The sequence below is a fragment of the Lagopus leucura genome, unplaced genomic scaffold (assembly GCF_019238085.1).
Source record: "Lagopus leucura isolate 7727_CA_CO unplaced genomic scaffold, USGS_WTPT01 Super-Scaffold_1, whole genome shotgun sequence".
In the NCBI taxonomy this organism is placed as follows: Eukaryota; Metazoa; Chordata; class Aves; order Galliformes; family Phasianidae; genus Lagopus; species Lagopus leucura.
In genome coordinates, this window is record NW_024962250.1 from 36,338,702 (window position 1) to 36,362,290 (window position 23,589).

The window sequence follows — 23,589 nt, forward strand, 5'->3', positions numbered from 1 at the left end:
CAACATATAAATACATAAAATGTACAATACGGATGATCTATCAGGATTCATTTGGTGCTCTCTGAACCTCTTAGCCTTGAGGCAATTTTACATAATTGATGTGCTCGATGTGAAATATTTCTGGGAGGATCGTTATCCAGGTTTTATATGAAATTTCTGTGTAAGGATCTATTCCTTCAGAAATCTAAATGGAAATGCAGTGATTTTTTTTTTCTAAGTAACCCCAAGAGGGGCACATTTGGGAAGTAAAATGGCCAGAACCCCCAGACCTTGTCTCAGTTCTGCAGTCAAGCATTAAATTCTGACCAGTTTTTTATTGAGCGGAAGTATTTCGAGGCAAGGACAAATAAAAAAAAAAGACTCTAATGCTCATGGTTATTAATGAAATGTCTGCTTCAGGCCTTTAAAATTTAAAACATGAAGGTCCCACTAGATTAACCTGACACGATGCGTATCACAGACCATCAGATTTCAACCTGTATTCATCCAATAAACTGAAGTGTATCTTCTGCTTGGGTAAAAAATAATTTCCAGGAATGCTCTAATGTTCAACAGAAGGCATAAAATGATGAAGAATCCTCAGCTTCTCTTGGGAATGGTTTCTGGTGGTTAACCATATAAAAATGTGTGTCTTATTTCATTTGAATGCCTGCCTCCAGCCGCTGCTTCTTGTTACGCCTTTCTTCAATAGATTAAAGAAGCCTTTAATATCCTGTACTTTCCCCCAGGAATGTTCTTATACACTGCAATCTCAATTCCTTTAGATTACTTCTAACAGCTTTAGTTCTTAAAACCTCCAGCATAAGGCCTTTTTTCCTAAACACCAGAGCCTATTGCCTGAGCGCTTGTTCTCTTACTTCCCAATATGCTTCTTCAGAAATGAAAACCAGAACTGTATGAACTGTCCTGTGGAAGGCACTGCTGAGGCCAAACACGAGAAGTACAATGAGCACTGTTTTATTCCATTGTTTATACCCTGATTGATCCTTTTTTCTCTCTTCTGTCATAGCATTGTATGGCAGAGCCCTTATGAAAATGCTCATTTATTCTAACCCTAAGTCCCTCTCTGTGCCAGTATCTTCCCAGGGCTTAGCCTTATATCTGATAGTTACAGCCTCCACACTTGGCTCTTTGATAGAGTGTGATCCCGGCTCATTGTTTGGATGTGATGTTTCTACCAACATTCCAGCCATTTTTCATTCAAGCCTCCATTAATCTTTGAGATGACTTTTTGCAGTTGCTTCCAGGTCACTGCTGTAAGTACTGCACAAGGCTGGGCCTTCTCCTCAGATACGTCCTCCTTCAGCCCAGCTTTCCTACAGTCCTTGTAATGGTCAGTGCCAGTTGGCCCAGCTTTCCTACAGTCCTTGTAATGGTCAGTGCCAGTTGGATCGCGCTGCTCACAAAAGCAGCAAGGAGAGGCACATTTAACACTTGTTTAGCCTCCTGATTTTAAGGCGAAGTACAAACGTACTAGGGCATAATTGAGTCCAGAAACACAACTGCTGGGACAGCCAGGAGCATCAAGGAGCCCTGCGGCAGAGGGAAGGACAGCCAGCTCTACAGGACTGCTGCCGAGGCGGACGAACCGCCAACCCCGCGCTCCTCAGGGCCGGCAGGGACCGCCGACACCCCGCCCGCGGCCGCCTCCACGCCTCACGCTCGAGGCCGAGGCACACCGCCCAGGCAGCGCCAAGCCTTGATTGGTTCCCTTTCCCCTGAGGGCGGGACCTAGAGGGGATCACGGCCAATCCGCGCCGCAAGGACTCCCCTCAGGGGGGACTCCGCCCGTATGGGCGGGAGCAGCGCGCAGGCGCCGCTGTGCGGGGGCGGCGGCAGCGGCGGGCGCGCGGGGCGCTGCGTCTCGTCCTCCGGCCAGCGACGATTCGGAGATCTGTTCCCGAGCCGCCGTCCCTCCGGGCGTTAAGCTGCCCCGCTTCTCCTCGACCCATCTCAGCTCCTCGCCTCCGGAGCCGTCCTCGACCCGCCGCCGCGGCGGCCTCGTCCATCCCGCCATGGCCGTATGCCGCCGCCTGGCCCGGCTGGCCGCCAACCTGCAAGACCCGCGCGGGGTGGCCGCCTTCCAGCGGCTGTGCGGGGTGGAGGGGCCCGCGGGCTGGGCCGGGAGCCGGGGACCGGTGGCGAACGGCGGGTCTCCCCCGGGAGGGCGGCGGCATCCCGCGGGGAACGGGGCCGTGCCCGGAGGGGCCGCGGCCGCCCCACGGCGCTGGCGGAGGCCGCGCCGCAACTCCCTGACGGAGGAGGATGGCTGCCAGGAGTTCAACGCCCGCAGCCGCTTCCTCTACTACCTCTTCAGCTTAGGCACCGAGCTGGGCAACGAGCTCTTCTACATCCTCTTCTTTCCCTTCTGCATCTGGAACTTGGACGCCTGGCTGGGCCGCAGGCTGATCATCATCTGGGTGTGGGTGATGTACCTGGGGCAGTGCACCAAGGATGTCATCCGCTGGCCGCGGCCCGCCTCCCCGCCCGTGGTGAAGCTGGAGGTCTTCTACAACTCCGAGTACAGCATGCCTTCCACCCACGCCATGTCGGGCACCGCCATCCCGCTGGCTCTGCTGCTGCTCAGCTACGGCCGCTGGCAGGTAACGCTCAGCTCCCCGTCCTGTGAGGCTGTGGCGTGCCGTGTTTCCTTCCTTCTTGCCCCTTTTCTGCAGTGAGCGGTCAGCTCTGCGTGCGTTGCAAGTCTGCGTTAAAAACGGGCGCGTTGTTCCCGTGAGGTTTTTCAGCTTTTCTCTTGTAGGGTTTGTGCACGCAGCTGCGATAGGCATCCGATGTTTGTATAGGCTTCTGGTTCTACTGACTGAGAATTTGGTGGGGAGCCAGGAGCTGAAGGGCTTTTTGCTGAGCCTGCTTTGCCTCGAGTCACCTTATAGCTTGAATCAGTTTGCCTTTTCTTTAACTCATTATTTTTAGTTGAGCAGCCTGTAAACTGGTGATGCTCATTTATTGCTTTGAGGCTTATGCTTAATTTCGAATGGCTTTATAGCTGTTAACGTGCCAATAATTAGCAGGAATCAATATCCAAACCTTTGGTGACCCTGCACATCGAAGGGGGATTGAAACTAGGTGATCATTGTGGCCCTTTTTAGCCCAGGCTGTTCTATGATTCTAAGCACTCGGGGGTCTTTTGCACTGTGAGGCAGTGCACGAAGCTGAAGGAATGCTGCTGGCCATCTGTGCACGCTGCGGCACGGGCTGCATTGTGGCACGCTGTTAGCTGTGTGGCCGACAGCAGGGGTTCCAAAGGAAGCCCGACGTGCACTCAGTCCTCTAAATCACTGCGCCAGGTCCTGCAGTAAGTGAGGCAGAACGCTTTTCCAGGTGACAAACACTCAGTGTGAGGTTTTGAGGGCTCTATGTATAAAGTTGAAGTAATAGTTCTACTTTTAAGCAGTTAATATTTACAAACTCTGTTATGAAACTTGATTGTTTTAAGCCATGTGTGCCGCCTTGGTAAAGAGAGTTCTTTTCTTAAGCTTTGTGCAGAAGCTGAACTGTTGTCTTCCAGTGATGGTTTGCAATCTCCGCTTGGTGGCTTTATCTCAGTGTATTAAATGGGTGCCCAAGAGGAAAGAAGGAGATGAAGGTTGGAGTCTGTGACGTGTTTGTCTTCTCTTTAACCAGAGCTTACATATCTACTTCTGTGAGATGGTGCAGCATTCCTAGAAGAAAGCTGTTGGGGATTCATATTCTTTGCTAGGAAGATGTGATGGCCTACTCTGCTACAGCCTGGCAGGCTTTTGTTTCACACGTTGTGCGTATTCATGAAATAAATGTATTTCTGCACTCTGCTCGAAGCACTCTGAGGTGCTTCGTCATGAAATTGGTTTTTAGGGCTGTCTACATATCTGAATATTATTGGTTTTCTTAGATGTGAGAGGGATGTCTATAAAAGATGAATGGGATTTTTTTTTCTGTATGTGTAGGAAAGCTCATTTAGTAGTATCAGTAGATTATTTTTGCACAGATTTTGATGACATATGTACTAAGCAGAACCTGCCTTGATTGCTCTTAAAAACCAGCAAATTGACAATGTGTAAAATAGTTCTTTTGGCAGTGAACTGGATTCAATCTCCTCTTTGCTAGTTCTGCAACTGCAGTCCGTGAAATACTGTGCTAATTGGCTAGATACAGTTTTAATGAATGTGTATTAAGAAGTTATATGCAGACAGCCTTGTTCTTCTTCACTTAGAACACACTTAAGAAATGAGGGAGCAAAGCAAGTCTTCAGATGATTTCATTCCTCCTATGAAATGAGTTTGAAAAACAGATCTTTCTGAAACCAGATTCTACCATTTAAAATCTTTCTGACTTTAAAAATTATTTCTAGATATTAAAAGTTAACCCGTAAGATGTACTGAAAGATATTCAACATTTCGAATAGAAATTAAGCTTTCATCTAACGCTCCTGCTGTTTTCCATGTTTTACTGACTTTGAAAAAGGGGTAGAATCTATGTGAGAACTTTTTGTTGTGCTATTTTGTAAATAGAAGAGTTTTAAATAACCAAAAAGAATAAGAGCAAAAACTATTAACAAAAAGATGCCTGAAACCAAAACCACCACCAACAAAAGCAGTTGGAACTGACATCTAACTTACTTGGCAAGCTGTTAATGGCAAGCTATTAAGTTGCAGATGTGTATCGGCAGGTACAGGTGGTTAGATTTTAAACTTGCTGCAGATGTTGATGTTTCTCTGTACTCAGTATAAGCAAGCATTACACAGACCTTATCGTGGTAACTACGACTCCAAATCTTAGCAGTGTTTGTTCAGAACAATCGTAGTGGGATGGGGCTGAGTTTTAGGAGGTAGAGCTGTAACTCTTGGCAGGCTTTCCTAGAGTAAAAGTAAATGAGTTGGACACTTCAGGGGCTTTCTTACACCAAAGAGATCTGCTCTTGCCCCAGGAGAACTTACTCAAGTGAAAGGGGAATCGCTTTCCTGTATAACTTACTTGGAGTTTGCTTTCGTTGGGTTATGACTTCCTAGTATTGTGTAATACTCTTCTATCAAAAGGTCTGTTAGTCTTTCCCTTAAACAATATAGAGTACAAGGAAAATCTGCTCTTTATTTTTCCTAGGTACAGCCCAAATCGCCCATTTGGAAGCACAACATTTCATTTCCAATTGATTTTCTTTTAAATTGTTAAATTTAAGATTCCCTATTATTCAGTGTCTATCATTAATCCTATCACAATGACTTGCATTTCATGTTGTATTCAGAAGGAGTTTAGGTTACATATAGTAAAAGTAAAATATTTGCTAATAAATGCAGTTACTGAAGTAAAATATTTGGAGAGATGGTGTATTTTAAATGTGATTGCACTGAACATTCCCTGTGAAAGTGCACAAGTGTTTTCTTCTAGATGAAAGTCAGATGTTAAGTTGAATGATAGCTAGCTGTTCTTTCTAGTGCGGTTTCTCACTTTGTCCTTTTGTTATGAGAGCCTGCCTGAAACTTTTGATTCTTGCATCGTTTTATTAAATATTAGATATATTTTTAAATCTCAGTTGGATGCACTACCTGTTCCAAAGACATTTAGGTAAGCTTGAATTACAAAGATGAAATCACCAATTAAGGAGTATTACAAATGGTATCTTTCTTCCCATCTTGAATGTTCTGATACCCTGAAAGAGGAGGACAGATGCTTAAGGACAGACAGAGGCTGTAGATCGCCATGCAACGTAAGGAATGCAGTTCCTCCGTCACACTGGAGGAAACCTGCTTTCTCTGAGATGCAGGTTGGCTCAAAACAGTGTTGTGAGTGGGGTGGAAGAGATGGTGTGAACTGCTGGTTGTCATCTGCCAGATCTCCAAAAGCCTTAATGTGAGACTGTGGGGAAAAAGTTTTATTTAAACTTTAATTGATGGCTTTGAGCTGCTGATTTCAATTAGATATTGTGCTTGAGTTAGGCCTGATTAGTTAGTTAGTACACCCTGGCTTTGGCCACAGTTTCTGGCTTACGGGCTTTGCCTTCCTGTGTTTCTTGGTTAAACTGATGTTCAGTGGGAGCATGGAGCCTTGATCAATGAGCAGTTTGCATTTAATTGTGTTAACTAACATTGTTGGGTAGGGCTTATCTTGCAAAGCAGTTTAGATCATTGAGCATGACAGAATTATCCTCCCTGTCTGCCTGTGCTGTACATACAAATCCCTCTAACAATGACTCCACTGATGAGAATGGTGGCCTATGAAGCCCTACAACTGGACTCCCAGCAGAGCCCAAGCATTTTGTAACTGCTGCTTTGACTGACACGTCTCAAAGCATTTTGTAGTTTTCATTTACTTAATGCCATGCTGATTCTCCACAGTACAAATTGTGTGTGCAATGTGGTACCAACACAAGCACCCTTCCAGAAGTCTTTCATTTGCACCATCACTTCTGTCATGCAACACTGTTGAATCTGATAAAATGAGGTGGGTTGGACAGGCTCTGTATTGGGATTTCAGAGAGTTCTGCATCACTCAGTTGAACCACTACTGTGTTTTAGTGTTAGAATTGTCTGCCTCTTCTGTTTCAAGAGACTGACTTGTTAGATACCCCTGGGAATGATTAACTGTTGGTGCTGGGTAAATGGTCTCATCGTAAGGCTGCTATCGTGGGGATTGCACAGGGAGCGACATGCGTGCTTCTCTGAGTTACGTTTTTCTTAAGCAATCAACCCCAAACCCTTCTGATGTGGGAAGCCTGGCTGAAGAGGTGATCTGAAAGCCCCAAATACTTGCATGGTAAAGAGATCTTGAGACAGAATTGTGAATTTGGAAGAATTTGCCCTGTGCTGCGCGTTTGAGTTGGTGTATTTTGTAGCCCACGTGAATGTAGCTTCTTTGTGCAGAAAGCTAGGCAAGAGTGGTGAGGCCTGTTTGATGCATGTACTCTTAACAAGTTTGTGTTAGCTGAGCATAGCAGCCTGCTACAGATCCATTGGGGGGTCTGTGCTAAGGCTGTGAAGCAGCCTGTCCTATGGAATTGTGTTGATCAGCATTAAATATGTTTCAGTTCCACGTAAGCAAATTTTTAAGTAGTGTAGAACATCAGTTTGCAGAAAAAACTATTTTTCAGGTTTTGAGGGTATAAACAGAAGAAGTCCCAGGTGATTCTTGTGGGTTGTGGGGAGGGAGGTTATTTCTGATGCTTGCAAGGAGAAAGGACAGGCTCATGTTCCTATTTAACTCCTGATTTCTTTTCAGATACCTAGTGGAGAATTAAGCCTGTAGCTCTCTATGAGGTTGGCACTGAAATCTTTATCTTGGAACTTAAAGAGAAGATTCTAATAATGTCATACAGCATTCAGATTTTTATGCCTTTTGCTGTCAAGATTCATCAGTGGAAGAAAGAAAATAATGCTGTGTTTTGTACTCATGTGGCCAAAGAGCATCTCAGTAGTTTTTGTCAAAATTGTTTATAGCTTTTCAGATGACTGTCACCAATATGTAGCCCAGACCTCCTGGTAAAAGCATGGTGCTGCAATTGCTGCTCCTATTCTTTCTTCTAAGTGGCCCAAATTCAAACTCAACCTGAGATTTGGACTTCTTATTCAGTGATCTTTTAAAATCATACTGTAGAAGATTCAATATACTTGAAAATTAATTTGGAGCCCTTTGCGGGTACTGGAAACTTAGTACAGAATGTGCTTTTAAACTGTGAAGAAATGAGCATCTAGAGTATGTTTAACAAATGTTCCATTCTAAAAGAAAGACTTTTCTGACCGAGGTCAAAGCTTTTCAGACAGATTGTTTCCTTATGAGCATTTTAAAACAATGGTTATGTTATTGAGGCTCTTGGCATGAAGTCAGCTAAGGGGTGGGAGGACATGTGCTGTGTGATGCAGTTAGAAGCTCACAAGTTCTCTTTGGAGGATGTGGTCAAAGAAAATGGGAATTTTCCATTGAAAGCACAAGGCATACAATGCTAAAGAACTTAACTGGGAGTGGATTCACTGCTGTTTTCCAAACAGTACTGATTTGGTTCTGCGTACTCGATTGGAACAAGATTCTGGATGTGGGAACAAAACTGAGGCCTGTGGGAAGGTCAGCATTCTGGTAGTCAGTTTTATTGCCAGACCTTTAACTGAAGGTGTGAATTCAGTACATCAGTTTGTTTGTACTTTGTCCAATTCTGTTTTTTAAAAACACTCTTCCTGATCTGTCCCTGGTTTACAAATAAAAGGATGGAGATGCTTTGCCTTCACATAACGCATTGCATCAATGCAAACATTTAAAAACCAAATGCCAATGGCTGCAGCTTGACTATGTGTTGCATTTCTTTTTATCTGTGCTGTCAATTCCATCTGCCTCTACTTCTCCTTGGAGTGCTTGGTGTGCTACATGTTTATGCATGTTACCCAAGTCTTGTTCTGGATTTTGGAGAAAGATTTGTGTGAGGTGGAGGTCGGTGATTTGATCTAATGTGAAAAGTGGGTGCTTTCCTCAAGGAGAAATGTTGCCTTGGAGTCAATGTGTGATTTTAAAGTTCAGCTTTAGAACTAGGTGAGCTTTTTAATATAAGGCTAAGAATTTCAAGTTACAAGTTTTTTTACTTTAGAAAAACAACTGCCTTACACAGTTCTGTCAGTATTCAACATATTCAAAACTGTTGGCATAGAAGCAATTGAGATATCTAATAAGTTTTACAGAGCATAGGCATGTATTCTGTGAACACTTGATTTGTTTCTATTAACATTTTCAATTGAATATTCCATAACATGTGCCTGTTTTAAGGCAAAAGCATCTTAGAAGCTGTTTCTTTCTTTGAAGATTCATTTGTGATTGAGAGAGGAGCTGTGAGAAACATGGTTTGTTGTAAAGCAGGCCTGATAACACATGGTAATACCCTCGAGGCATTATGCCAGTAAGTGATAAATGATATTTGGGGGATTTCATATGCCTACACAGTGGGAGGTTATGAATGGTGTTACCTCACTGTGTGCACGTAAACATACTGAAATGGCACATTGTTCTCCAGATGAAACATCATCTGGAAAGTGCTTGCTAATACTTCATTCTTTTCACTTTTTAAGGATCACAGTGATGTCCCCAGGTGGTGTTACAGCTTGACGTGGTGCTGAGCAGTGTTCTGACTGAGCTGCAAAGCATGCGAGAGTGCTAATATTCTCCTTTAGTCACCTGGTACACGTATTCCTTGTGTGAGAACAAAATATGCCATTGCCGTATCACCTCGAGGCAGATCTTAAAACACCAAACTGGTAGGACCAGCTTAAGAATTCTTGATCTTAGTGGTTGCTTTTAAAAGGCAGGAGTGAAAACAGGCCCTGGAGAAGCAGGATATCATGCTTTATTTTTGTTCTAACAGGGGAGGTGGTTCTGCTGACCTCCCTAGCAGAAATCCAGCAAACTCTGGAGCCCCAGCACATACTTACAGCTTCGTGATGCTCCACAGGGGGGTTTTGGGGTTTGGGAAAATCATATCAGTTGTGTGTGTGCTGTGCAGGGAGTGCAGAAATAATACTGGAGTAAGGCAGGACAGATGAAGGCTAAAACGTTTCTTAGGTCAAATTTTATTCTTTCATCTTATACGTATTTATGTCTATCTGAAGCTTCTTTTTATATCAGTAAAGTAACTTATCAGTTTTCATAACCCAACAGTTGCCTACATGTGCCTGTTGGGAGCAGGGAAGGGAATGGTTTGTGTGGGAGCTAATCATGGGAATCTACTTAACTACTTCATTGTGGAATATTATTCCAATGGAAATTAGAATAATTGTTGTTTTGGTAGTCTGCTGCTTTCTGGTGGGCTGGAGACTGTTCTGTGTGATACACACAGTGGTGAGTAAGCTCATCTGGGTGCAAAGAAACTGGCTGGGTTTAGGACTTCTACAAATATCAGCATCATGCACTGAAAGGAACAACAGTCAGAATGTGCTTCATACTGTGGACACGTTTGTTGGCAGGTCATACTAAAACTATTTCAGTAAGAGTAATTTGCTTGGGGTTCGGTTAAAAATTCTGCTGTGTTTAAGAATATGTGAACCACTGTAAAATATATAATTGGCTTTTTATTGGGGGCATGATAGGAAAGTCTTTGTATCCAAGAGCTCAGATGCTTTGGTGCAGATGAACCAGGCTGTCCAGTGTTTTTAGGTGTATTAATGGAGAACTGTTCTCAGCAGCATAAAAAAATTATACGTATATAGCAGTGTGAGAGCCAGGTGTTCTTTCCAAAACTTTCTTCAAAGTGGGAGTTAGTGACACAGCTTGCTTCTTCCCCTTATGCCTCTCTTGAGAAGGACTGTTTCTCTGGGAGAGTGGTCAGGCACTGGAATGGGCTGCCCAGGGAGGTGGTGGGGTCACCGACCATGGAGGTGTTCAAGGAGCGTATGGATGTTGTGTTGAGGGATATGGTTCAGTGAGAACTGTTGGTGATGGGTGGATGGTTGGACTGCATGATCTTGTAGGTCTTTTCCAGCCTTGGTGATTCTGTGAGAATCCCTGCGAGCAATCGCTTCATTTCCAGACTTTCTCCTGTCCCTCTGCTGTAATAATGACTTGCTGAGAGCTCTTAAAGCACGGCTCCTCACATACACCTTTCTTTGTGTTCCTTCTTCTGAGGCTCTTGCTGTTAGATGCTCTAACATCATCCCCTGCGCCATCCAAACTTATCATAGCAGTGTCATTAGCTGCTGTACCCTGCTGGTCCTGTCACTTCATTAGTCTTCCTGTCAAACCTCCAGCTTCCGAGCTTCTTCCCTCCTTTCCAGTAGAAATAAGTTATTAGGGATGTAACTTTGTTTGGGTACAGTTTGTAGGCAATTGCAGTAGAAAAAGGGCTGCTTGCTTCATTAATCAGTTTAAACTAGATGCAGCACAGCTGGGAGCTGGGCACATAGGTTTCACCTTAAAATCATTTCTGTTTTTGTGTGAAATGTAGAATTCCTGGTTTTCTGATAGTTTGGGGAATTTTTTCTCTGAGGTTTGTCTCATTAAGATCAACCTGAAGCTGAGAATTCAAGGAGTGATGTGATAATATGGAAAGCCACTAATACTTAAGGCTTTCATTGAAATACTGATTTAAAAGTCTGTAAATGTGTTAAATGGCCTTTACAAAGAATGTACAACTTCAGGTGAATTAAAGACCTGATTAAAGGGGTTAAAGAGGTGGGTATTCTGCCCTTAAACTACTTATATTGAAAATAATGAAAAAGTTGATGTTGATATCATTGCTTTCATATAGGAAGTGAAGCAATTTAAGAAATGCTTTGTCTTGTGACTGCTTCTTGTTTGTAACTACTGAGCATTTTGAAAGCTGAAAAGGGAAGTTGTATCTTGCTTTACACAACATCTCACAATGCAGTGGTGAGGAAAGAGTTTCTTACTGTGGTGTCAGATGTGGAGGTGGTGCTCTGTCAATCATCCCAAACCTATAAAAGTTAATATGCTGGTTCCACACTCTGCTACATGCTAATTAGTACCAAGTAAATTGTTCTTTCCTAATGAGGAGTCTTTATAACAATGAAAACATCTTTTTTTTTTTCTTTTTTTTTTTTTTTCCCTAGAAGGTCTTTAGTGATAATTTGATGGATTTTGATTAAGTCTTGTAAGAGAAACTTATGATTTCCTAGAGATCAAAGATTTCTATGCTAGGAGTTCAGTACCTTGGCTTGGAGATCACATCGTGGATTGCAGAACCTCTAAAACAGTCTGCAGGGTATTGAATTCAGCAGTAAATGATGGAGTTCTGCTTTCTCATGAGAAAGGTAAAGCTGCTAGATTCTGCCTGGATGGCTGCTGACAATGCCAGCATATCATAGCCCTGTTACCCAGGGTGAAACTGTTCCCCAGCTTATACAGCACAAGGATTGACTCTGGCTGTGGTTCAAATCTGGAGCACCGCAGCTCGGCAAGGCGAACTGTTATAAAGATCTGGTAACTTGTTCTTGCTTGGTCTGGGAAAAACAAACAAACCCACAATGAAACAACCCAAACCCAGGAGTCCTAATGCTCTGAAATTCACGTGGCCTCAGTGCAGAGGAACAGGACAAGGAAAAAATTGAAGAAGTTTGATTTTTTTTATAGTATTTTGACTTAATTAAAAGCAGACTTAGTGGAGGTAGCCAGGTGGGCTTGGGTAAACTCAGGCAAGAAAAAGATGAGCATGAGATGCATGGATCAGTTGTTGAAAGTTACATTTATGTAGTTAATCATAGATTTCTTAGTGATTTGTTTTCCCAAACACTAATACAATCTTTCAATTCTTTTCCTACCAGTATCCCCTTATGTTTGGACTGATCCTTGCGTTCTGCTGGTGTTCTTTGGTTTGCTGCAGTAGAATTTATATGGGAATGCATTCCATTTTGGTAAGAAATAATCATACTGAATTTTCATTTTAACAACTTCTGTTAATTTCTGACTTCATAAACTTCATTGCAGGAGCATCTACAGTGCAGTCATTGTATCTAACGTTATTTTGGAGTATCTTCTACATGGTACAGGGCAGGGTATACAGGACTTGTAGGATACCTACAGGAACAGAATACTTGCATTTCCTCAGTGGAGAAAACATGTAGCAATATGATCTGCCATATGTGCTCAGTTTTTCTAGGCTGTCCTTAGCATGCAGCAAGCGTGTATAGAAAGGAACAAGGCACCCAGACACGTGTTAACTGAATTATTAGGCTGTCCTGTTGTAAGTGGATGCTCCAGTAAAGGACAGTAGAAGTGAGCAGTTTGGAGCAGCTTTCTATCAGGTTATTGTTATTACTTGTATGTTGTTATTTCTGTGACTTGATGTTTATTAAATTTGAGATCAAAACAAATAGTGATGTTAATACCTGGCTGCTGTGTTTGGGTAGCAGTTCTGCTAGTTTCTGCACAAAGCCCCTTACAAGATGATCTCAGAGGGTGTTAGAAGCAGAATGAAAGTAAGCAGAATGTAAAGCAATACATTATCAAGATTTACAGTAATGTGTACCCCTCATTCAGTTTTTTTTAGGATACTAGTGGTGTATGATTACAATATTTAAGACTGCATTTGCTCTTGTTGCATGACCTAAAGGTTAATTGCTGAGCTGTGTTGAAGCAGTCTGCATTAATATTCTGTACAAAAGTTTGTGTCACTGAATTGTCATTCACATTTTCCAGTTCTCAGTTTCAGTGCAGGAAAAAAAAGCTTATAGTCAGCCTTCATTCAGTAGAGTTCAGATTGCATTACATCATCTTTCCCAACACTGTTCAAGCATGAATTTGTTTATACTGAATGGAGAGAACTAGGAAAGTCCTGCAAGTAACAAAAGTGGAGTGAGAACAACATCTGGAAGTCAGTTGTTTGTTTGTTTGTTTTTGGCAAAGTAATTCATGCTTGGATTTTTTTCCCCATCATTTTTAGACTTGCATGCACCGATTTCTAAATCATGATCTGGTGTGACAGCAATGTAGGCTGAACTGATTATATTAGGTGTATAAGCAAAACTGAATTACAGACCACTCAAAAGAGGCACGTTGTGTGAATCACAGTTGGAACAACTTTGAAATGCCTCCTGCAGTTGGCTGGTGCATTTACTGAAGTACCAGTGGAATGTTGGGGATGTGTTTGTTGTTCTGCAGAGTTTGTGTATAAAAGGTTTTTGTATCTGCCCTTGAGGTACTCTGTATCTCTCTCAGAAGGTATTATTCCTTTAGGCCGATCCTACAGAGATCTTTCTGCACACCTGCTTGAGATAAATTGTATGTGGAGGTTTAGCAGAATACTTACAGAACTGACACAGTAGCTAAAAATACACATCAAGCTTCTGTTAATTTATACTCCAGCAGATTTAGTGCAAAATTGGGTGATAGAGGTAGCAAAGCATAGACTGACTTTCCCCTGCAGAGCAGAAGTAGTTTTGTTGGATAATAGAGTGGCTGTCAGTGTGTGCTCAGGTTTCAGAGCATATGCTGGGGTTTTACATATCAAAGTTTCAAAAGAAATGAATAACAAAGTTCTCATCCTCGAGAAATAGAATTTTTAATAAAAAAAAAATTAGGAAAAAACCCACCCAAACTAGATATGGACACAGGTAATATATAAAAATATATAAACTAAAGAACACTACAAAATGGCAGTCTGAATCTAAGATAGCTAAGGAGGTTTAAGTGCTGAAAGGAGAAAAGCTGACGAAGTGGTGAAGTTGGTAGTAAGTAAATAAGCTGGTGGATGGGGGAAGTATAAAAGGAGCATGTGAAAATAAGGCAGCTGGGGAAGAGCTCAATGAGTGATTTGCATTAGCAATTGGAGGCTTACCAAGTCAGATCCGTTTGTATGGAGAACAATTGGGATGCACTGCTATTTCAGTTAAAGACAGATAATGCCCTTGAACCAAGTCATGCAAGAAATAGCAATGCATCATGTAGACTGGGCTACTCAGAGCTCTTGTATCTCTGTAGTGTTGAGTGAATCCTGTTAATTTTGTTACCTGTAATGTAGATGAGCTTTGCTGCATGATGTTGGGGGTAGGGTGGCAAATGGTAGGAAGCTTCTGAAATGAGCAGGTCTGATTTTGTATCAGTCAAATTGCATTAGAGCTTTTATCAAGCATTTAGTTAGTGGAAGTGAATACAAATGATTGATTGAAGACTGCAGCACGAAGACTGCAGCACAAATACTGCAGATGGGAATCATACCTCTTGACTTGTGTGGGAAATCTGGTAAGCATGTGATAAAAGTAATTTGGCCTCAGTGCTTTCATGTCTACAAAGACTTCAACAGGCTTATTAACAAATAAAGGTGACAAAATTCGTAGGTAATTCTGTGTAACAGAGTAATTAATCAACAGTAGCTGAAAGTTAGTGATAAGCTGAAAAATAAGTAGAGGAACATTTTCATGAAGATGCTTTTAAAAAATGACAAAACTGAACTTCAGGTATTAAGAAATTCCTCCCCCTTCTCTTCTGCAGTATTTGCACAATAGGAAGCATTCATTGGTTTTGCTGTTGCTTATTCTGAATCTGGAGTTGTTTGGAATCCCTGCTGCTCTAATGTCTGGCTGCTGTAGTCTTCTGCTGCCTTACCATTACTCATTGCCACCCTTGTAGCCAGCAGTTAGGCAGTTCTACAATATCATTTGATCAAATGTTCCTTTATCAGGATTTTCCTGATCCTTTGTTCTTTTTTCTGTTCCTTTATCAGTTCCTTTATCCTTAACAAAAAAGACATGTCCTGTAAATATGAAAAGATGGGAATTTGCAATTAGAGTTTAGCAACGGAGCAGCTGGGTTTGTCTTCATGCTAATGTAACTTAAACTATGTTTTTAAAATAGTTTCTACACTGAAAACATCTTTTTCTCTCCTCAACAGGATGTTATTGCTGGATTTCTGTATGCAATTCTCATCTTAATTGTCTTCCATCCAGCTGTGGACCTGATTGATGACTTCAACTTAACTTACAAGTATGCGCCCCTAATTATCATCAGTCTGCACTTAGCCCTGGGCATCTTCTCTTTTACTCTGGACACGTGGAGCACATCGCGTGGAGACACAGCTCAGATACTGGGCTGTGGTGCTGGAGTAGCCTGTGGTTCTCATGTTAACTACATGATGGGTGTGAAACTAGATCCCCCTCTTGATACACTGCCTTTATCTCTTTCCTCTCTCACCGTGACTGTGTTTGGAAAAGCCATATTAAGGTTGTTGATTGGCGTAATAATTCTCTTACTAACAAAAATAGCAATGAAGAAAGCCACTATTCCACTGGCATGCAAAATATTTCGCATCCCACACGATGACGTACGGAAAGCGAGACAGCGCATGGAAGTTGAGCTGCCCTATCGCTATATCACGTATGGAATGGTTGGCTTCTCCCTCATGTCTGTTGTTCCTTGCGTCTTCCACTTCATCGGTCTTTCCTGATGTAAATTTATCACTTCAAGTAGGAAAACAGAGCTAGTTGCTTTTGGAAGAGGTGCACTAGTTTGCTAAGGGAAGGCCGGTGAGCTTGGCTTTTAGCAGGGTCTTCACTTCCACAGCAGTACATAGCAGACAAAGCATTTAGAAGACATTGCACATCTCTGGTGTGCTGTGGGGCCAGAAGGTGGGTACCTTGAAAAGTGCTGATGTCTATAAATGCTATGTCTAGACTTACTGCTGTCACAAAGTCTGTGTGTGATGCAGTGAATGTACCTGGAATGTCTGTCATACTGTATCTGTGTATGTTGATGCTTCAACATGTATGTCTGACAGCTAATCAGAAAGCTGCATTCACCTTTTTTTTTGCCATTTCATAGTAACTTATTCAAGTTGTTGGGTCATACAATGCTAAGTTGGTTTTCCTCAGTTATCTCCTAAATGTGGGAGTGAGATGTTTTGGCTAATAGGCATATTTAACGGACCAAACTTTTAATTTGATTGAGGTTTTCTAAAAGAAAGTCACTCCAAATAGAAGCTTTTTTTTTTTTTTTTTTTTTTTTTAGCATCCCCTGCAGGGTAAGTAGTCTGGATTTGCACTGGTGGTAGGTTAACACTAGAGCATTTGTGATTCAGGTACTGTATCTTACAGTTTAATAACTGTGCCTTTCTGTTGCTAAATTAAGAAGCGCCACGTATACTGTGATGTAAAAAGATTAATTGTGTTTAAAATGGTTTATAATTAGGCAGGTATTTTTAAATGGTGACTGTCCATGTTGCTGAGGAGGTTCAAGTGAACTGGAACATTCAGGGTTTAGCCTGTTGAAATAGCATATGTAAAATGACATGAGAATTGTTCTTGACCTCAAGAGATTGTAAATGGGCAATAAGCTCTTTGTAGGTATTTTTAACATGTATTGTAAGCTCCTTGAAGAGGATATATTTTTCTGGAGATGGTTTTTACAAAGGAAAGATGTTCAAAATTGTATGAAAATAAAAACAATAAAAATACTGCATTCTATTAAGAAAGGGACCTCACGTAGTATTCCAAACTGATTGAGAAGTACTGTGCTTGTTAGATATACACTTAGAAAATATCCCTGCTCTTTAAAAAAGTGAATATTTTAATTCATTAATGCACTGTTAAAAGGTAATAATCACTTTTACTCAGCTCAGCTGTAAGATAATGATCAATGTAAATTCATCAGGCCTTCTGGCAGGTAGGTGTGAGCAGAACACAGTATGGTCACTTCATGAACGGTTTGTGCATATCTGGGTTTTACTGTTACGCGCTTTTGGGCTTTTCATGATTCATTTTGCAGTGGCGAGCAGGATGTGACCCTTTAATTGTGATTTCATTTGCTTCTTTTTTGAGTTTCATTTTGTCTGTTACTGTTACCCAATTTGTTGTTTCCATGTTAGGAACTGGTGTGTTGCAGCCAGAGCTGTCTTCCTGTTTGATCAGACATGAGTTAACTTTGTTTTGTATCGGTGTTTCTTTCAGGAAAACCATGATTTGGTTAGGGAGTCATCTGGCTAAAATACAAAGCTCACATTTTCTTACAGAATATTTGCAATCAGGAGGTTCTTTTAACTGGAAGAATGAGCTCAGAACTTTGTATCTCTTTCCTCAGAGCAGTCCAAGATTCCATATGTTGGCAATAGAGGACATGAAATTGGACTTCTCTGATGTGAGTTCAGAATGCACAGCTATGAATGTATTCAAAAGAATTGATGGTGCGTTGAACTTCTTTTACAGCTGAAAAGATCTTACCTTGTGAAAGATGGTTAGTTTAATTCAGTCATATTTCTAATTTTTGTCTTTTCCTTTATTGCAGTTGTATGCTGAATGTATATGAAAGATAAATTTGTTCCCAAGGTTTTGAGGGTTTTGATTTCCTCTGGCTTGGCTTTGAGCACTAAAGCAGTCACTGAATAAATAGCTGGGAGGAGTGTACACAAAATGCCTTATGTTTAAAAGCCCTCAACAAGTTGTTTGTAGTCCCAATTACTTTAAAAGAGTCTGAGGACAGTAATGGGATGACTTTTCCTAAAACATAGGACATTTTCATTAAACGTCTTAACTTTGTATTTTGTAGTAAAGCATATTTAAACTGTAGCATAGAAAGAATGTGTGCACAAAAACTGATTTTAAGGTACGTATTTGACTTGTAGGAACTTGAAGTTTACAAAATAGGAATGTTCTTACAGTGTCTTCTGTAGCTGTGCTTGCTCTGCTGTACTATTAATGGAACCTGTTGTGGAAGATCTGGAATGCTGGGTGGGGAAAATGCAGGTAGGATTTTCACTGGGCTAAGGAAAATTGCACTGTAGCTTATTCTGCCGCTACACAAAGTATACATCTTATATTTTCATACATACTTCAGAGTGCCACGTTCCATGTAGCACATGGTTTGGTCTGTAGGAAACGTACTGGGATGTTGCTTTGTACAGCATTACTGCCCTGTTGCTAAGGCTGCAGCTGCTTTTGTGGAGTTTACATGAATGGACTTTTACTCCTCTGTTTTCATGTTTAGCACAAAACATCATCTAGTATGGATTAGTATTGTAAGGCAGAAGGAAAAAAAAAAGCCAACTGAAATATTTTCATTTTAATTCATTATTAACCAAAAATAAATTAAGATTCCTCCAATTAGTCATAATAAAACAGGTAAAACCAGAGCGCTTTCTTTTCCCTAAACTACTGCTGGAGTTGGATGTGGAAAAAAATGATTCTAGTGTGAGCAGCAGCTGGTACCAAATTATTTATAAATGCATTTAACATAGCTTTTAAAAGGTAGTGAAGTGTCTTTTCAGAAGGGCAATGTACTTCATACATCTCCTGGAGTGAAGCAAAAGCATTACTCACATGTCGATTCCTGTTCACTTCAATTCTGATTTATGAAGTCTTTAGGAAAGAACACTACATTATTGAAGCAGGTACAGATACACGTTTTTTACTAAAAGATATAAGCTAAATTGGGATTATTTGGTTGCCATTTGAAATGCAAAGCTGAAGCTAAAAGTAATGTAGAGTGTAATTTGGAACTCAATTCTTTTTTTCCATGAGACAGAAGAGACAGCAGTCTGTCCCAGTCTGCTTATGCATAAGAAATTTGTTTTCCTGACCTGTTCCACAGTGCAAGGCAGATGCAAGTTCTAGAACCTTTCCTTATGAGAAAAGTTTCTTGTTTACAATAAAGCTCTTACTTTTGCTTCCTGTTCTGTGAACCACAGTTCAAGCATCTTTCTTCTATGGGATCACCCACGGGGCTCTTCAGCATTTGGTCACATTGCCTTATTACTTGCCTTGCAAATTCAAATAAAAATGAAAAATCAAGGTAAATTGGCAAAGCAAAGGGAGTTGTTACTTTGCTTAGAAACTTTTCTCAAGCTTAGGCAGCTTTTCTTCTAGAGGAAAAATTGAAAACAAAGTAACCAACGTGACATTGGTTAGAAGATGTACTTCTTTATGAACAGTGTCTTTGAATGTGGTGTGTAGTTTTGTTTGCTTCTTACCAGAACAGTGTTAAATAGTCCTGATTTTAAAAGCTGACAGGTTTTCCTCTGCTATTAGATCTTATTATTGCTTTCATTGGTGTTTTTTACACATTTCTTGTTTATTTCCTAATGAGTGTCCTAAACTTCCTGTAATCCTCCTTATGTGAGGATTCTTTTGAACTTGTAAATACTTAAGGGCTGTTAGTGGCTGTTGTAGCTGCTCAAATACATAAAACAGGCCTTGCATGCTGTATGTAAATACATCTGTTGTGTTAAAAGTTGTCTCTATTTCAGTATTTGCTTTCTCAATACAAAAAGGAGATTCACATGCAATATAAGATGTTTTAACAATTCAGTTGTATGAGGGGCCATTGCTGTCAAGCTCCTATTAATGTTGTTGGGATTTCTGCACCAAGTTCCATATATATTTCATTGAGAATGAACCCTGAATACATCCAATGATTAGTGTGTGTTAGGTGACTTGCCTGCTAAGGTGTACATGTCATATCCTTGCCTTTGAGATTTGGAAGATTGTTCTTAAGATCTCTTATCCCAGTTCTTACATGACTTTTAAAGAGCTGAACTTGGAAGTTGTTTCACAGCAGCTGGATCTGGTTGTACATCGGCAGCAGTTAATTGACATTTTTTCCTCTATACTGTAGCAGTGCTGAGTAACAAGATCCAGAATGCTGTCAGTAGCTGACATAATGGCAGGAGAACTGATTTTTGCTTACTGAGACTCAAGTTTCTGTAACAACCTTTGTTTTAAGATATGACTCAGAAGCACTCTCCTGCTATATGCTACAAATGGCTTTGAGGAGCTTTGGATGACTTTGTGTCAGGAAGTTACATTGAATCATTTAATGCCACGTCTGACAGTTTCACGGAGTTGTAGGGATTGGGAGGGACCTCTGGAGATCATGTAGTCCAACCCTGCTAATGCAGGTTCCTGACAGTTGGCTGCACAGGAGAGCATCCAGGCAGGCCCTAAGTATGTCCAGAGGAGATGCCACATCTCTGTGGGCAGCCTGGTCCAATGCTGTTACCTTCAAAGTGAAGAAAAATTTCCCCTCTACTCCAGTAGAAAGCTTAAGTGTGTTTTTGTTCCAGGTGATATATGAACATACTGAAAATATACTGTGAATACTTTGAGTCAGATTGATTGATAACTGGGTCACTGATGTTGTTCCTCCTATGTTACTTTGTGAAACAAAGGCAAACAAAACTTAATTTGGAACCAAAATGAGGTATCACATGGCAGAGAGAGTATTACTGTTTAGGTGTTCTCTAAAATGCTTATATCAGATGCTGAGTTTTTAAGCAAGTTAATTATGCATTAGAAAATGGTTTTTGCACTTAGTTCTGTACCTGAAGTAAATTGCATATTGGTAAGAGTCCATTTAACAAAATGAAGCAGTAAGTAGTAAGTGCTTGCAGGATGTAATCAAGGTCAAAGAGCGTAAAGGGTGCAGAGGAGAATGCTACCTTGAAAATATTAATCAGAAGTGTAAATAAGAAGCCCTCACAGTTTAGACTAAACTATGTGACTAAACCTGTCACTGATGTGGTGGTTTTTTTTTGAGAACTTTATTTTATTAGAAAGTCTAGTGGAAGTCAAGGCTGATAGGCCTGAAATGAAAGTAAGATTTTACAACAGGGGTGTTTATAATACCAGCACTGAAAGAGATAATTTGATAGCTAATAGCTTGAAATGTCAGAGCAGAGGCTGAAGGGGATTTTATAATAATGCACTTAAAATTGGGCCAAAATTTGGCCTATTCTTGATCTGTATGAAATCTGTAGTACTATATATAAATATATATTAAAAATATTGTGCATATTGGACTTTAGCTTTTAAAATTCTATGCATATATTTTTCTTGTTATTGTATTCCCCAATAAAAGCAGGTATCCATAAAATATAACCCGGGTTTCTCCATATTAGGCAAGGATATATGTTGACAGTAATCTGGGAAATGATGTGGCTGTATCCCCAGTCTCTCCACCTTTTGGAGAGCTTTTATTCTAAACAGAACGCAAAGTGCTTTCAAGTGCAAGCCCTGATTTAGGTTGAGGATCACGTGGTTGCTGTATAATAGGGTACAACTGTTCAGAAGTTAATGTCAGAACCTTTGGTTATTGTTAATGATATTTTTGTACTTGTACACTTTCTGCAGTCGTCAACTAATATATAAATTCACGGTAACTGAAGTGTCTAACTTCATCTGCCAAGAGTGTGTAATAAACTACTGTTGGATTCAGCTGTGTTCTCTTGTCTTTCTTCCTTCTAGTTGGATGCAGATACAAATGTAGAACACTATCACAGAAATCCCAAACAGCTGGCATCAGGCTGCCATGTAGAAGGACTGTTAGGGCAGCGTTGCCTTCTGAGGTGTTGTTTTAGGTGCAAACATCCAGGAAAAAAGAGTGAAGAAAGATTCAGATGTCTTAACATTGGTACTGTTGAGTTTCATATATTAAATAATAAAGTTACTGTTCAAATTGCATGCAGAGGCTGAAGTTGCATCCTTCCTTAATGTTCTTCTAGTTGCACACCGAAAGAATTTGTTAAGAAGCTCTTATTGTGGTGGCTGAACTTGCTTTGCCTGTAAGCAGTGCCTGCTGTGGGCAGGAAGGAACAGCTTCACAAATTTTGAAGGTGCTCAAGTTTGGGTTTCTGGTGGCTATCTGATAGGTGCTTGCACTGCAGTTTTAGCTTAATGAGGCGGATGATTTTATTTGAAATCAGAATCCTTTGAGAACTCACTGCCATGAGTTTGTATCCTGTTGGGCCGCCCACCTTTCAGTAACTCATCTCCCAAATATGCTTTGAAAATCAGCTGACTGTGGCTGTTTTTTAATAGACTGTTTGAATATCTGCAGCTTTTCATAGAGGGTGTGTAGGCAACATGTTTGCATGAGCACTGCTTCCTTAGTAAATGAGTCCAATTGCAGGGTGCTAATTTCAAACGCTTCAGATTGTATTGCCGTAACTCCTGTGTAACAAACAAACCATCAAGAAGCATTGGTTTAATTTGGTATCTGCATAACCATCTCTAGCTTTAAGGTTTTTTTTTGAGAAGTGCAGCAAAAGAAGTGAGTTGTTGTAAGTCTTGCTTGTTCTCTTTCTGCAGTTGTACAGTTAATACTAAGTGAGGAAGTTTGAGCAGTGAAGTGATGTTTGAGGACCAGTGCTGCACACACTGGAATGGAGAGAATTGTGCTTGAAAGGAAGTAGAAATGCTATTTCAAGCCCATTCATTGAGCATCGTGCAGTGTTTCTCCTTGCAGTGCTAATTGCAAGGATTTTTGTGGTGCTGGTGTGCAGGATTCTACTTCTTACATAAGGTAAGAACTTTATGACATGCAATTCTCCTGCTACTTGAAGAGGTTGTGGTTTTTGTCCTGTCAAGGCCTCCTTGGCCTCTGTTAGTCCTGACAAAGGAACTCCTTAGGATAAACCCAAAATAGGATAAAGGAACTATGCTGTGAAAACCTCGACCAATGCAACTAAACCTCACCTCTCTGGCAATTTGAATTAATTGTTCTTAATTGTTCTACTGATATTTGTAACTGGTTGTGGTTGCTGGGGATGGGGAGGTGGGAAGAAGGTCTATTAAAAGCACTTGTTATCAAAGCAGAGCTTGAGTCCCTTGGTTCCATTAAAATAACTTTTAAGGTGTTGGACTATCTCATCTTTCTTCCTGAATAAAATAATTTTGAAAAGGACTTAGAGTAGCTGAAACATCTGATAGAGCTTAACTGATAGGATCATGACAGTTGTAGTTTGTGCTATAAACTGCAATACAAAGATGTGGTTGCAGCTCTTTTGACCAGCCCATCTTGGATAAATAATACTGAACCAACAGCTGTATCTTTGCAGGCCTGGAGATGCCTGAAAGCCATCTGCATCTGGCAGTGCTGCCACAGGTGGCCCTCTGTGAGCTTGGGTTGGACCAGGCAGCCACCGGAGGCCTCTTCCAATCTCTACCATTCTGACAGACCCATTTTTCTATTGTGTTCCTTTTCTGTTCTGAGACTGTTAGATCATGAGTGGACCAGATGAGGAGAAATGCATAAACTACGCAGGTACAAATCATCTGTAATAGTTCTTTGACGTAGTTCAACCATGGTTTGCAAATAGGTTGACTAGTTTGATGGAACTTTTTGCTTGCCTATTAGCTTGTGCAAGGTCTCCACTTTAGTTAAAAGCTGAATTCCTCCCTAAGAACG

General features: G+C 40.9%; 1 protein-coding gene across 2 annotated transcripts; it reads left to right on the forward strand.

Annotated features, from left to right (window-relative positions):
* Window positions 1–2,015: 2,015 nt before the first annotated feature.
* SGPP1 (sphingosine-1-phosphate phosphatase 1) lies at window positions 2,016–21,617 on the forward strand. 2 transcript variants are annotated; one of them, XR_006178615.1, is made up of 4 exons: window positions 2,016–2,603; window positions 12,246–12,335; window positions 15,311–16,043; window positions 17,491–21,617. XR_006178615.1 is itself a non-coding variant. In XM_042870016.1 (3 exons), exons 1-3 carry the CDS (start codon window positions 2,016–2,018, stop codon window positions 15,860–15,862), a joined length of 1,230 nt encoding a protein of 409 aa, XP_042725950.1. In that variant the 3' UTR covers window positions 15,863–21,617. The 2 variants fall into 2 exon arrangements, 1 of the variants encoding a protein (XP_042725950.1); XM_042870016.1 differs by having other exon boundaries at window positions 15,311–21,617.
* The last annotated feature ends 1,972 nt before the right edge of the window (window positions 21,618–23,589 follow it).

Bases quoted from the DNA above. Each gene is read 5' to 3' on its own strand.
- SGPP1 (XM_042870016.1), top strand. From the start codon at position 2,016: ATGGCCGTATGCCGCCGCCTGGCCCGGCTGGCCGCCAACCTGCAAGAC. The intron at 2,604-12,245 runs GTAACGCTCAGC...TTTTCCTACCAG, and splicing joins TCAGCTACGGCCGCTGGCAG to TATCCCCTTATGTTTGGACT. The intron at 12,336-15,310 runs GTAAGAAATAAT...TCTCCTCAACAG, and splicing joins TGGGAATGCATTCCATTTTG to GATGTTATTGCTGGATTTCT.